The following is a 14256-nucleotide window of genomic DNA, read 5'->3' as shown; positions in this document are numbered from 1 at the left end:
TTTACAGCGTAGCCACAGATGCAGACTGTCAATATGTATCACAAATATGTGTTGTCATGTTCACGATTATATATTTGATATAGGACTGTGTTTGCCTGTTTTGTATTAAAGGTCTTGCAATGCTGATGGTTTTCTTCGATCAGCTGCTATGTACCAGGGTGAAAGAGTATAATATTAAGCTTGGCTGATTAAATACTGTACTGTATATTGGATGCTATATATTCTCAATATGCTATTAAACTAGCCAATATGCTATTAAACTAGAAGTCTGTCTTTTGTTCTTGCTAGTGCTCGATTGCTTGTCTTAGATTACAGATCGCTTGACCTTGACCTGGGTGAGCAGACGTCTCCTTTCTATCGTTTACTCTGTTTCTTTGGAACACTTTATGAAATGGATGAAGATTCTAATGAATGTGCAAAGCATTATATCCATTATATATATATATAATATAGTATATATATATATATATATATATATATAGTATCAACCCGAAACCTTTACAGTTATCGAGGCCCCAACCTTTTTTGAGATCTTACCTATACACTTTCTGAATTCATAAACTCTTTTTATGGTCGGGGACTATCATATCATTTTTTGCTATTAGTAAAAGAACTAAACCTTTGAAGTGAGATTCATGAAAAATTCATTGAAATTAAAAATATGCTGAAATTCAGTTTCATGATGATGAAAGACGGCGTAATGAGAACAAGACATCCTGCAAACCTGCCAGCAGCTGCTGAAGCCCAACAGAAGTAGCTCAAGGGTTTGAATTAAAGAGGTCATGCAGCAGACTAAAGTCATTTTCCTTTTGCTATATTACTGCTTTGACTAAAAAGTGGGGCAGGATATTGTTCCGCAATATTATTTTTTAGAAATGAAACAAATACTAGTAAAAAAAAATCAGTTTTTGGCAAAACAAATAGTGAACAATTAAGAAAACGTAACAGCCACAGCTTTAACACCTGAAGCACTGAAAACTGGAAAGGAACCTGACAGTTGATTTTAGAACACTAGCCCTTTTATTTCATCTGTTTTAATACTTCAGAGCACAACATACCCACATTTTCTGTAAAGGAAAATGTGTATATTTTCTTACTGTGGCTTGATCATGCATTGTTTATATGTTAGTTTCTTTCAGGCAGACAGCTGGAGGATGAATGGCTTGCCACACGAATGTTCTCTTTTTCCTGGTAAGTAGGCGGCAAGAGCAGAGAGTAAGCCTGCGTGGGGATGTTTACTGAAAATAAGCCAGAGAGTAACCAGGATCCGAACCCTTGCTCACCATCTGGTCATTTGTGCTAGGATGTTGCGCCCTATTAGAATGTGACGTTACAAGTTAGATGATGATGATGATGATAAGATACGTCTCTTGCATGTGCTGGGACACATTATCAGTGATGTAACCTAGGGTCATCGGGTGTTTTGGGACTTTCAACATCAGACACCCTCTCCCAGGCGACCCCGCTGAGGCTGATCAGACCTCAGCTTGTGTCCCAGCAGCATTCACCCACAGATCCACCCTCTTGATCCAAAGCCACCTAGTGGCTTCAGTTGCGTGTCTATTTGCTCTTCTCTTTGCCTTCCCTGTAATGCCCAGAGTTGTAAATGCTTTGCAGAGTGAATGCCTTGCAAAACCTCCATGTTCGCCAGCCTCTCCTTTGGCACACATCTACAAGCTCCTGATACTTGGCACATTTTGTCACGTTGGCCTTGTCCATATGCTCTTACCACGGCACTGTCAACTCTAGCAAAATCAGTTGCTTGGTGGATTCTGAAATGATAAGCATGTCTGGCCACAGCCATGATGATGTTATTGAGGCTGGAAACTTTAGCATCCTGCTCATGTCCACTTCCATATGCTAGACATTGGCAGTATTCAGCAGACTGGCTTTAAATCCAGTTTGTTTAGCAGGGTTTCTCTCCAGCTCTCAAGAAGGTGATTTTATTTAGCTGAATGTGGCCCTTGGTGTTTTTTTTAGGATTGTGGCTATGCTGTCATCAATTGCCTTTAGGACTTATTCATGGTGCCAGCGATAGCGCCCATCTCCAAGGACCTTTCGCCAGCTGCTGAGTAGATGTTCCAAGGATCTTCTTCTGGAGCACTGAGGGCAGGAAGGTGATTCACTCTTACACCAGACATGGAGGCTTGCTGGACTGTGTAGGATGATGCAGACGAGTTTGTACCAGGAACCTTATCCAATGGTTGTACATGTCTCTATTCTGGATTTCAAAATATTTTCAGCACCTTACTTTTCTTTTAAAAAAGTATTTTTATGCCATTACTCTTTAAAACTTTCTTCTATTATTTCATAATGGAGGAAATTAATGAAGGTTATTTGATTTGAAATGGACCTAAAAATATGCATTGGCAGAGTAAACTGAATAAGAATAGTCCATCTACTGTAGTTTGTCTTTGATCTGATATTTTATTTGTCTTCAGCTAGCTTTTAGACTCTTAGTTACTAGACTGAATTCTAAATTATGACAAACTGTGTGAATTGTATTCCGATTTCAGTTGCCACCTCACAGTGCATGGACCCTTTTTTTTGGGTGTATTCTGCACAGAGTTGGCAAATACTCCTGTCTTCAAGTAGGTCTCACTCACAAACTTCATGTCCCAACTTATTTTCACTGGCAAGGTGTTAGCTGAATTGGCACTGTCAAAGAGGCTCTGTAAGACTGAGCAGAGCTGTGTGCACAAGAGTGCCTAGCAGTGGACTGGCGTGCCATCCAGAGTCGCTTCCTACACTAGGCAAAGACTAAAAATGGGGTTTAGAAAACTAGCAGATACACCACTTTTTCTTGACTTGAAATGTGAACCAAATTCATCACTCAAACATAAGTAAAGGATAGGTTTGGAACTTTTCAAGACAAAATTAATGCTTCACAATCAAACTAGACAATAATTTGCCGCATAAAATTGCACTCTAGAGTGAAGCGTCTCTGCTGCTCGCGTATGTGGATTTCACTTTCACCAAACAACAAATCTTTTAATTTTCATGGATACGCCACTTCATTGGGAAGAAACACTACTTTTCACTGATGGCAACATGGAGTAGATGATCTACAAGTCTCTGACTTAAAGTTTAAATCGAACAATATATTCAATCTCTTTTCGCTGTTCCATTATTTCACTGAGTAATAATTTCTCTTTGTTTGCACTAATGTGATCTTTATTATCATTTTTTTGAAACTGGAATACATGCATTTCATTTGTGTTCCGTGTCTACAACAATCTATGTAAACACATTGTTAAAACAGAAACATTTTTCATGTTTTAGTGATAATTGACAAAATGTAGACATGAAATGTATAATGTGTGAAGCCTGAAGTCCAAATATCAAATATACACTTTCACAAAAGGTTCAAGTATAACAAAACAAATGCACATTTATTCAAGCGGTAACAATACCATCCCCTGAATAAAGTATGAAACTTAATTTGTCACTTTTTTTCCCCAAGTGTTTTTTTCTATTATTGATTATAAACAGGCAGGTGCTACTTCATGCAAAAATACAGGTGCCAGTCATAAAATTAGAATATCATGACAAAGTTGATTTATTTCAGTAATTCCATTCAAAAAGTGAAACTTGTATATTAGATTCATTTATTACACACAGACTGATGTATTTCAAATGTTTATTTCTTTTAATTTTGATGATTATAACTGACAACTAATGAAAGTCCCAAATTCAGTATCTCGGAAAATTAGAATATCAATTAAGACTAGTGCAAAAAAGGATTTTTAGAAATGTTGGCCAACTGAAAGGTATAAACATGAAAAGTATGAGCATGTACAGCACTCAATATTTAGTTGGGGCTCCTTTGGCCTGGATTACTGCAGCAATGCGGCGTGGCATGGAGTCGATCAGTCTGTGGCACTGCTCAGGTGTTATGAGAGCCCATGTTGCTCTGATAGTGGCCTTCAGCTCTTCTGAATTGTTGGGTCTGGCGTATTGCATCTTCCTCTTCACAATACCCCATCGTTTTTCTATGGGGTTAAGGTCAGACGAGTTTGCTGGCCAATCAAGAACAGGGATACCATGGTCCTTAAACCAGGTACTGGTAGCTTTGGCACTGTGTGCAGGTTGGAAAATTAAATCCGCATCTCCATCTCCATAAAGTTCATCAGCAGCAGGAAGTATGAAGTGCTCTAAAACTCTGGTAGATGGCTGCGTTGACCTTGGACCTCAGAAAACACAATGGACCAACACCAGCACATGACATGGCACCCCAAACCATCACTGACTGTGGAAACTTTACACTGGACCTCAAGTAACGTGGATTCTGTGCCTCTCCTCTCTTCCTCCAGACTATGGGACCTTGATTTCCAAAGGAAATGCAAAATTTACTTTCATCAGAGAACATAACTTTGGACCACTCAGCAGCAGTTTTGTCTTTAGCCCAGGCAAGACGCTTATGACGCTGTCTCTTGTTCAAGAGTGGCTTGACACAAGGAATGCGACAGCTGAAACCCATGTCTTGCATACTTCTGTGCGTGGTGGTTCTTGAAGCACTGACTCCAGCTGCAGTCCACTCTTTGTGAATCTCCCCCACAGTTTTGAATGGGTTTTGTTTCACAATCCTCTCCAGGGTGCGGTTATCCCTATTGTTTGTACACTTTTTTCTACCACATCATGTCCTTTCCTTTTGCCTCTCTATTAATGTGCTTGGACACAGAGCTCTGTGAACAGCCAGACTCTTTAGCAATGACCTTTTGTGTCTTGCCCTCCTTGTGCAAGGTGTCAATGGTTGTCTTTTGGACAACTGTCAAGTCAGCAGTCTTCCCCATGATTATGTAGCCTACAGAACTAGATTGAGAGACCATTTAAAGGTTTTTGCAGGTGTTTTGAGTTAATTAGCTGATCAGAGTGTGGCACCAGGTGTCTTTAATATTGAACCTTTTCATAATATTCAAATTTACTGAGATACTGAATTTGGGACTTTCATTAGTTGTCAGTTATCATCAAAATTAAAAGAAATAAAACATTTGAAATACATCAGTCTGTGTGTAATGAATGAATCTAATATACAAGTTTCACTTTTTGAATGGAATTACTGAAATAAATCAACTTTGTCATGATATTCTAATTTTATGACCGGCACCTATAATAAGCACCTATTAATTGCGTTACCCAAAAGTAACTGAATGTGACCAAAATCCCCATTTTCATACATTACAATTATTTAGGTAGTGACTTTTCTTAAACAGTGAAGTGTATTTTTGGTCACATTACAAAATGTTGCTTATGATGTATTTAACTTTTCATCTTATATCAAACATCCACTCTGTTTCCAACTGTAATCCTAATGATTTAACAAGAAATTAATGGAAAGTAAAGGAAATCATTAAACAACATCCACTAGAAATGGTCCCTCTAGTCCAAATAATTTATCAGAGAAAATCAATCAGTTCTGCTTACCAATAAAGCCTGAAGAAGGGGGGTTCGGCTGTATTCTCTCTTGTGTGTTTTTCTGAATGACATCCCAGAGCTGCCAGATGAATTTAGGGTGGATTATGTAGAAGGGCTGAAGTGGATATTTCCTTCTGAATTCCACATAGGGTGTAAACAGGTTGTAGTCTGGGTTCTTGTACCACTGTGAACAAAGAACTCAGTTTAGGATTTTCTCTGTACTGCCATCAAAAAATTTTTCCACAGAATAACAGTCAAAAAGCAAAGTAACAACTCAAATATCTATGGGAAAACATATTTTACTATATTTGCCAAATGGTTTACTAAATATACACATATATATATATATGTTGTCGTGGATGCCAGGAGCGATGACCCGGCCGGGATGCCTTGGAAGACCGGAAGTGGGCGTGCGCCCATCTGGGACCACGTGGGGGCTGCCTTCCTGGTTGCTTTGGGGGTCGCCAGGAGGCGCCCAAGTGCCTTGGGAAGACTTTGGAAGAGAGACGGAGCACCTAGGAGCACGCTGGGGCGTGGCCAAGGGAGAAATGCCAGGAACACCTGGTGTTCATCCGGGGACAGGATAAAAGGGACATCTCCATTCATTCGAGGCTGGAGTCGGGAGGAGGCAGGGCGAAGCCCAGAGGAGGTGTGGAGGCGGCCCGAAGAGAGGCATTGTGAGGCCAGGACTGTGTGTGTTGGGGTGTATTGTGCACTGAACTGGGTCTTAGTGACCATTGGCTGGGGCTGTGTGTCCAGTATATTGACTGTAAATATTGTAAATAAACGTGTGGTGGTTGAAAAGAAGTCAAGGAATCATTAAGTGTACAAAATTGTATTCAAATTTTTGATTCATCAAAGTTGCCACCTTTTACTGATATAACAGCCAAACTGTGGTAACCCATTTGATTCCGAATACCAGTCATTCTGTGCAAGTCACCAGTTCTGTCAAAGAACCCCAGGTCATCACACTTCCTTCTCCATTTGACAGTTGGTGTCACACACTGAGGAACCATCCTTTAACCAACTCAACGGTGTACAGACACCCTGTGTGATGAAATGAAGATTTCAAATTTTTACTCACTGGTCCATAAGACTTTCTTTCAGTCTGCAGTGGTTCATAGCTGGTATTTCAAGGCCTTATTTTGTCCTTTAAGCAATGGCTTTCTTACTGCCACTCACCTGTCAAACATGTAGCATAAAGTCTCCTCTTCACAGTAAAAACTGAGACTTGCTTTTTTCGACCACTGTTAAGCTGTGCTTGATGCTGTTGTGCAGTGAGGAGCCTATCACACAAGCTGGTGACCCTCAGTTTTAAATAGTGAGCTTTTGTGGCTTTATTGAAGCGTACCATTAAAAATGTGCATTTCGCCGGGCATAGGAAGCAGGGGGCAGGAGTTAGGAGGTATTTGTGAGTGTGCACACACAAGGTTAGCTCATTTGCTTAACTTGGGTGTGGCATGCATGAAAGGAGAAATGAGTAACCATGTCAGCTGACAGCAGGAGAAGCTGAGAAGCTTAGCCAGTCGAGAATTTAGTAGTTGTATCTAAGAGAATCTGATGTTGTTCAGGTTGTTGCTTATGGATGTAAGCAAGATGGGCTGGAGTTGCATTGAAACAGAAACTTAGTGACCCACTGATCTTTAGTGAGAGGGATGGCAAAACAAAATTAATTACAGTGCATCCAGAAAGTATTCACAGCGTATCACTTTTTCCACATTTTGTTATGTTACAGCCTTATTCCAAAATGGGTTAAATTCATTTTCTCACTCAGAATTTTACACACAACACCCCATAATGACAACGTGAAAAAAGTTTACTTGAGGTTTTTGCAAATTTATTAAAAATAAAAAATCTCCTCTCTCCACAGAGGACCCCTGGAGCTCTGACAGAGTGACCATCGGGTTCTTGGTCACCTCCCTGACTAAGGCCCTTCTCCCCCGATCGCTCAGTTTAGATGGCCGGGAGTCCTGGTGGTTTCAAACTTCTTCCACTTATGGATGATGGAGGCCACTGTGCTCATTAGGACCTTCAAAACGGCAGAAATTTTTCTGTAACCTTCCCCAGATTTGTGCCTCGAGACAATCCTGTCTCGGAGGTCTACAGACAATTCCTTTGACTTCATGCTTGGTTTGTGCTCTGACATGAACTGTCAACTGTGGGACCTTATATAGACAGGTGTGTGCCTTTCCAAATCATGTCCAATCAACTGAATTTACCACAGGTGGACTCCAGAAACATCTAAAGGATGATCAGGGGAAACAGGATGCACCTCAGCTCAATTTTGAGCTTCATGGCAAAGGCTGTGAATACTTATGTACATGTTCTTTCTCAGTTTTTTTATTTTTAATAAATTTGCAAAAACCTCAAGTAAAAAACTTTTTTCACGTTGTCATTATGGGGTGTTGTGTGTAGAATTCTGAGGAAAAAAATAAATGTAATCCATTTTGGAATAAGGCTGTAACATAACAAAATGTGGAAAAAGTGATGCGCTGTGAATACTTTCCGGATGCACTGTAAGCAAAAGCTGGTTGGGACTAAGTCAACTTGTATGTGGAGTCCCTAGAAAGGAATTTGAGTGTATGTAATTTTCAAGATGTTTTTTGAGAGATTGTGTATTTTATAGCACATTTAGCCATTTATTTATTAATTTCACATTTTTGAAAGTGCACTTTTTGAACTGTTATCTACTTATTGGCGTGTGTTTATAAGACCTTGGGCTGTCTTCAGTTTGCCCAACACATTGTGCAGATACAGTATCTATCTGTCCATGAGACCTTTTATCAAAACCTAGCTTTCTCACTCCCATGTCACCCCATTTGGTGATGATGGGACAACTGTACTAAGTTCTGGGGAAATGATGAGTGTTAGTCAGTGTTAAGATGATAATTTAACTTTTATGTACAGGAAAATATAATATTACTAATGTGTTAATCTAAGTAATTACACTTAAAACTACAACAAGTATTACTGTTTTAACTCTTGCATTTTTTGGACAATAGTTTACTTTCATATGTATCTTCTAAAGATCAGTCATAGTAAATCATTTAATTATTTAGAGGACAGGTTGTCTTCAGCTTCTGTTTGTTACAGGAGTCCACTATCACTACTGGCCTTACTTACCTTGTGAAGGTTTACATTATAAGGCGCTGGATCCCAGGCAACCAAAGTAACATTTCTGTAGAGTTCACTGGTATTAAATTTGTAACGTGGCTTGGCAAGTATCTGATAACAGAGAAAATGAAATGCTAATTAATCCTACTTTGAAGCATTCATGGAAATCACATTGACTTAAGTTCATTTTAAGCAACTTGCAATTAACTTCTGAACTTTGGCATTACTATTTTTTTCTTGTCAGCATCTGATGCGAAGCCTCTGACGTTGCACCAAGGCAGCTGGTTCGCTTACTTGACAGGGTGAAGATCAGAGTATTACACTCATGGGTCTGAATCACAATCTGATTTTTTGGTTGGTTGGCCGGTTGGCAATTGATCCTTGTAAGGGTTAAGCAAAGGTGCGTACATCAGATGAGCCCCAATTAGGGCGAGACACGTTTCGTATTTGGCAGCTACTGTATCACATATATATGATCTGCTTTTTGCAACTGAGAAGATATGGCAGATGATTGCCAACTGGCCGACTAACCAGAAGCGTTACCTGGTAGGTAACTATGCAAATAATCAGATTCAGAGTCAAAATTATGTTAACACTAATGGATTATTTTTATCTCGACCACACCTTTCCCACAAAATGTGTGTCCGGGCTTTAAATGGTACTGTTGCTCGTTGGTTTTTGTGTGTTGAACATGATCAAATTCAGGTGGAATTCAGTGCATTTCAACTTCTGCATTAAATTTGTTATCATGTACATCCTAATTTTCTGTACTGTCTTAACTGCTTTCTACACATTAGACATTTTTTTCCAACTTGCATTGTAAGCTTATTATTTTCTAAAGAGATTTGTAATTGAGCCTAACAGGGAATGTCTATAAAATCAAGTTGAGTAATGGGCCTCAGAACAATGAATTTCATCAAGTGGGTTTGAGAATGTTATGCTAGGAGTAAATGGAATGGTTCACTCAAAAGAACCTACATTTTATTACTGCAATGCCTACCATCTGCCAGTCAATAAATCTGTCTTTATACTGTAGTCCTGACAATATTACTACTACTAGTAATGTGCTCCTGGTAGAGACACCGATCACAAGGCCATTAACATTATATTACAATACGCTCCCTTAACATTTTACTGGCTGAAAGAGTCAATCTCAGAAAGTTAATGTTAAGGTTAAAATGTATGTGTTTGTTTAATTTGAATAAAATATATGTTAAAAAGAAGTTACAGTTACATAGATAATGGTGTAATCATTTACCCCTGTAAGGTAACTTTCTCAGTTATATTTGTAATAACAGAATGTTAAACAGTCAGTTAGGAACACAGTCTCTCTGCTAGAAGAATGGACTGTAAGATTTGCTTGTAAGTAGAGAGTCATACAGTTTTCTAACAGTATGTGGTAACAAATAGAAACAAAGCAAGACATGTAAGCCTTAAACAGAAACATCTTCTATAAGAAGGCTTCCATTTCGGCAGCATAAAGATGAAAGATGCCTCACGCCTGGACAAACTTGTTAAGAAGGCAGGCTCTATTGTAGGAATGAAGCTGGACAGTTAAACATCTGTGGCAGAGCGACGGGCGCTGAGCAAGCTCCTGTCAATCATGAAGAATCCACTGCATCCACTTAACAGTGTCATCTCCATGCAGAGGAGTAGCTTCAGTGACAGACTTTTGTCACTGTCCTTCTCCACTGACAGACTGAGGAGATCGTTCCTCCCCCACACTATGCGACTCTTCAATTCTACCCGGGGGAGTAAATGCGAACATTATTCAGTTATTGTCTGCTTTTACATGCATTTTTATTACTATATAATTTAATATTGTTTTTTGTATCAGTATAATGCTGCTGGATTATGTGAAATTCCCCTTGGGATTAATAAAGTATCTATCTATCTATCTATCTATCTATCTATCTATCTATCTATCTATCTATCTATCTATCTATCTAAGGATTGGGTCTCACATACACTTAGTAAGTGGACACAGGCTCTTTCATGATGTATGTTGAACCACATCTTTATCTATATATAAAATCCAACGTTTGTCTTTCTGTCCGCTTTTCACAAGAGAACTACCTAATGGATTTAGATCAGGTTTTTTTCTATAATTTGCTTGAACATTCTGGTTGATTTTGCAGCTTCTCTCATTGTGCTAAATATCATAGTTCGCTTGCACTACCGACTTATTTGTGTGAACCCGCAAGACATGCTGTGGGCCGAGGGGAAGGCGGCAGGTCACTCACGTGCCAGCCTCGAGGCATTCCTTACATCTGCTTAGCTAGTGAACGAGACAACTTCTTAACAGATTTAGATCAGGTTTTTTTTTTAAATAATTTGCTTGAACATTCTGGTTGATTTTGCAGCTCCTCTCATCACGGTAAGTATCATAGTTCCCTTGCAGTACTGATTTATTTGTGCAAATCTGAGAGAGCAGCTGCAGGGTAAGGGAAGACAGGCGGAGCCCTTCTTACTCATGCGCCAGCCTCTGTTCGAGTCGGTCTACCTCTCACCACGTGTTTTAGTGTACCCTGCCTTCGCTTAACTAGAAATAATGTTTGTTCAACAGACATTATCATCTACAGATTGTTAAGCAGTAACGTTTGACATTTTTGAGAGAGAGATCAGAGCTACATGTGTTTTAGAGGGTAGCTGCTGATTGCCACACATATCACGGCCACGTGCTTTTCTCCCCACGCGGGGGACACCCTACTGTTGCATTGCAACAAAATCGTCATAAGGTTACCAATTCTGTTGACATGATATTTTATTGAAATAGACAGAATTTTCTGTTTTTGAATGTGATAAACTTACCTTTTTGACTGAATGGGATGCGAATTCTCAAATTCTAGTGCGAGAGTAACATGTTTTACTAATCTATTTATGTGAAACTAAAGTAAACCTATCTTATAGAATTGTGAGTTTCATATTTGAGCAAAAGAAACAAAGCCAGCGAAAGGGAAATGAATTTCAGGAGCCACACAAAATGTTTACATTTTTTAAAGCAGCATGACTCTGCTGCAAAATGAAAGCACTTGAAGAAGTAAGTTAAAAGTCATGGCTTGAAAAACCTAAACAAGGAAATAACTTTGGATCCTTTTAAATTTTCATTAAAACCCTAAAAACAGTAAAATGTGATACCTGAGAATTAATAATTCGAATGGTCGTCTTGCTTCCCACATCTCTCTCGTAGCCTTTTGTTGGTGCTGCATTAAATCGTAAAACTGCATCATGAGAATCTGAAAATCACAAACAGACATAATTATTTTCATTATTGAGTTCCTATGGTTAGTGTCCTTCATACATTGTATAAGCATCTAAACTAAATAAAAAATAACTTGTACAGTGTGATATGTTATGAGATATTCCACTAGGATTGTATAAAAATGTAATATACTGTACATGAAAACAAATGATTGATTATTACAATATTGACTTTTTATTGTAACACAAAATTAGACATGCACCGCACTGTAGCAAGATGATTAGCTTAAATTCTCTAATTTTATCCATTTATCCACATTTTGAGATACGAAATGTTCACTTTTATGACAGTCTGCAAATCTTTTTGAAAACCCATGGTCAGTGGTTTTGATGACTGCAAAATTAAGGATTCAATGTAACCCATCTCTTAATAACAACCAAATTTGTCCCTGGTTTAAAGAATTTCTTGTTTAATATTTTCTGGACTTTCAATATCAGGGTACTCTGTGCCAGCCTTGAGAAGCCATAATGGCTACAGATTTTCGCTGCTATCAATTTTTTTTAACTAAACTGTTTACTTAGTTTGATTTCGAGAGGTGCACATAAAATCTGTTATCCCTTAATCATCACTTTAATCAAAAGGAACAAGAAAAGTCTTCAAATTACTTAGTAACTAAAGTTAAATGTCCCAGCTACTACTGCAGCACCACAGAATAAGGTCTTTCTTAGTGCTTATGCAGTTCCATAGTCCTCAAAATGTCATTGTGAGGTGATGTGTAGGGAATCAGGAACAACATTCAGGTATAACAAATGTATACTGTGGGAATGCTGTTGACAAAAGCACTGATGGCCCTATGGGGTTTATGAATCATGGGTTCTGAAAAAGGCCAAGTGCAGCTTATTGATGCCTTTTGGTTTATGCCAACCAACAAAAGCAGTCAATTCTGCATAACTCTTACTTTCTAATAAACAAATCCAAAAAGACTAGCAGTTTACAGGCAGAAATGTTGCACCTTAGTTCTCAGTATCCAAATGACGTGAGAACGCTATTCAAAAATGCCTGCATGTTGGGGATCCACACAGCCTACCTGCAGTTTACAAAACTATCTAAAAAGATGTGTGCTCAGATTTGGACTCCAATTACATGTCAAAAGCATGAAAGTTTTCAGTATTACATCGATGCAGAGGATAAAACATGGAACACCATCACTTTGACCGTGAAACCAAAAGACAGGCAATTGAATGTGATTGTCCAGCTTCTCCGTGTAAAGTACTTTGATAGATAGATAGATAGATAGATAGACAGATAGATAGATAGATAGATACTTTATTAATCCCAAGGGGAAATTCACATAATCCAGCAGCAGTATACTGATACAAAGAAACAATATTAAATTAAATAGTAATAAAAATGAAAAAAATTTAAATAAAATTAATGTTAGCATTTACTCCCCCGGGTGGAATTGAAGAGTCGCATAGTGTGGGGGAGGAACGATCTCCTCAGTCTTTGGTTTCAGGTCATCCCCCAAAGAGGAAAATCACGCTCATTGTTCATGTGGGATACAGAGTAAGTGATTTTGGTAGATGTTTTGCTGTGTTGTTTAATTCAATGGCTTGGTACATTCAATTACTCGAGGAGCCATTAAGAAGTTCAGTTGCTGGGGAGCCCAATGATCTACGTAATTGAGATTATGAACTAAAGAACACATTAAAGTAAACAAAGTTTAGTCTTATCTATCTCTGTTATGCTGTCTCTTAATAGCAACTGAAGGTCACTTGAAATCTACTGCATGCCCTGGCATCATTTCTGTCCATACTCACCCACAAACCCATCATTAGGCAGTAACAGTTCTCTTATCATTAGCCAAGCCAGACATCCTTGTGTGTGTTTGTTTAGCTGTTGTTGTATAACAGTTCTATTTTTTCTTAAGCTTCTGTAAAATCTTAATTTCCCCATGTGTACAAATATATTACTGTCTGTTTTATTTTCTCCTGGTTTTCAAATGGATAACTCCAGCAGGATTATGCACCATATCATAATGTATCATCTCAAGCTGCTTCTGTAAATACAGTAATGCAGTGACTACAGTTTACTTCCGTGTACAGCCCCCAGATCTCAATCTAATACAAGACCTTTGGAATGACTTGGAATGAAAGGTTTGTAGGGCTGAAAAATCTATAGAATTGTGTGATACTATCAAGGCCAGCATCCCTAAGTAATGTTCCTGCACCTTTCTTTTGTATGCCTTGCTAAATTCTGGCTGTTCTGGAGGCAATAGGGCTTCAAGCCCGTATTAGCATACCTAATATAAAGTGGCCACTCTATGGTTATGTGTCAGTGTTAATATTTACAGCATGTACTGCAATATTACTGTATATTGGCAACCTGGTTTAATTTCAAAGTGCATTGAGTTCTGAATGAACTGAATTAAATAGAACAACATTTAACTATTTTTTAATTTTCATGACAGGACTGAGGAGTAAATGAATTGTTACAGTCAAACTACGAGACTGTGACAGAGTACA

The 14256-nt window shown here is 38.5% G+C and overlaps 1 protein-coding gene across 2 annotated transcripts in view; it reads right to left on the bottom strand.

Moving 5' to 3' along the window:
- Window positions 1-14256, bottom strand: part of LOC120522983 (beta-galactoside alpha-2,6-sialyltransferase 2-like) — a 181234-nt gene that overhangs the window by 19133 nt on the left and 147845 nt on the right. For both annotated transcript variants that reach the window (XM_039743855.1, XM_039743856.1), the window contains 3 exons: window positions 11668-11765; window positions 8539-8640; window positions 5425-5599 (listed from right to left, as the gene is read on the bottom strand). In XM_039743855.1, the coding sequence (XP_039599789.1) occupies window positions 5425-5599; window positions 8539-8640; window positions 11668-11765 (375 nt within the window). The remainder of the gene's footprint in view (window positions 1-5424; window positions 5600-8538; window positions 8641-11667; window positions 11766-14256) is intronic.

Source organism: Polypterus senegalus, chromosome 2 (assembly GCF_016835505.1).
Source record: "Polypterus senegalus isolate Bchr_013 chromosome 2, ASM1683550v1, whole genome shotgun sequence".
NCBI lineage: Eukaryota > Metazoa > Chordata > Cladistia > Polypteriformes > Polypteridae > Polypterus > Polypterus senegalus.
Note: the sequence above shows the minus strand (reverse complement) of the source record. Positions and strands in the feature narration are given on the sequence as shown.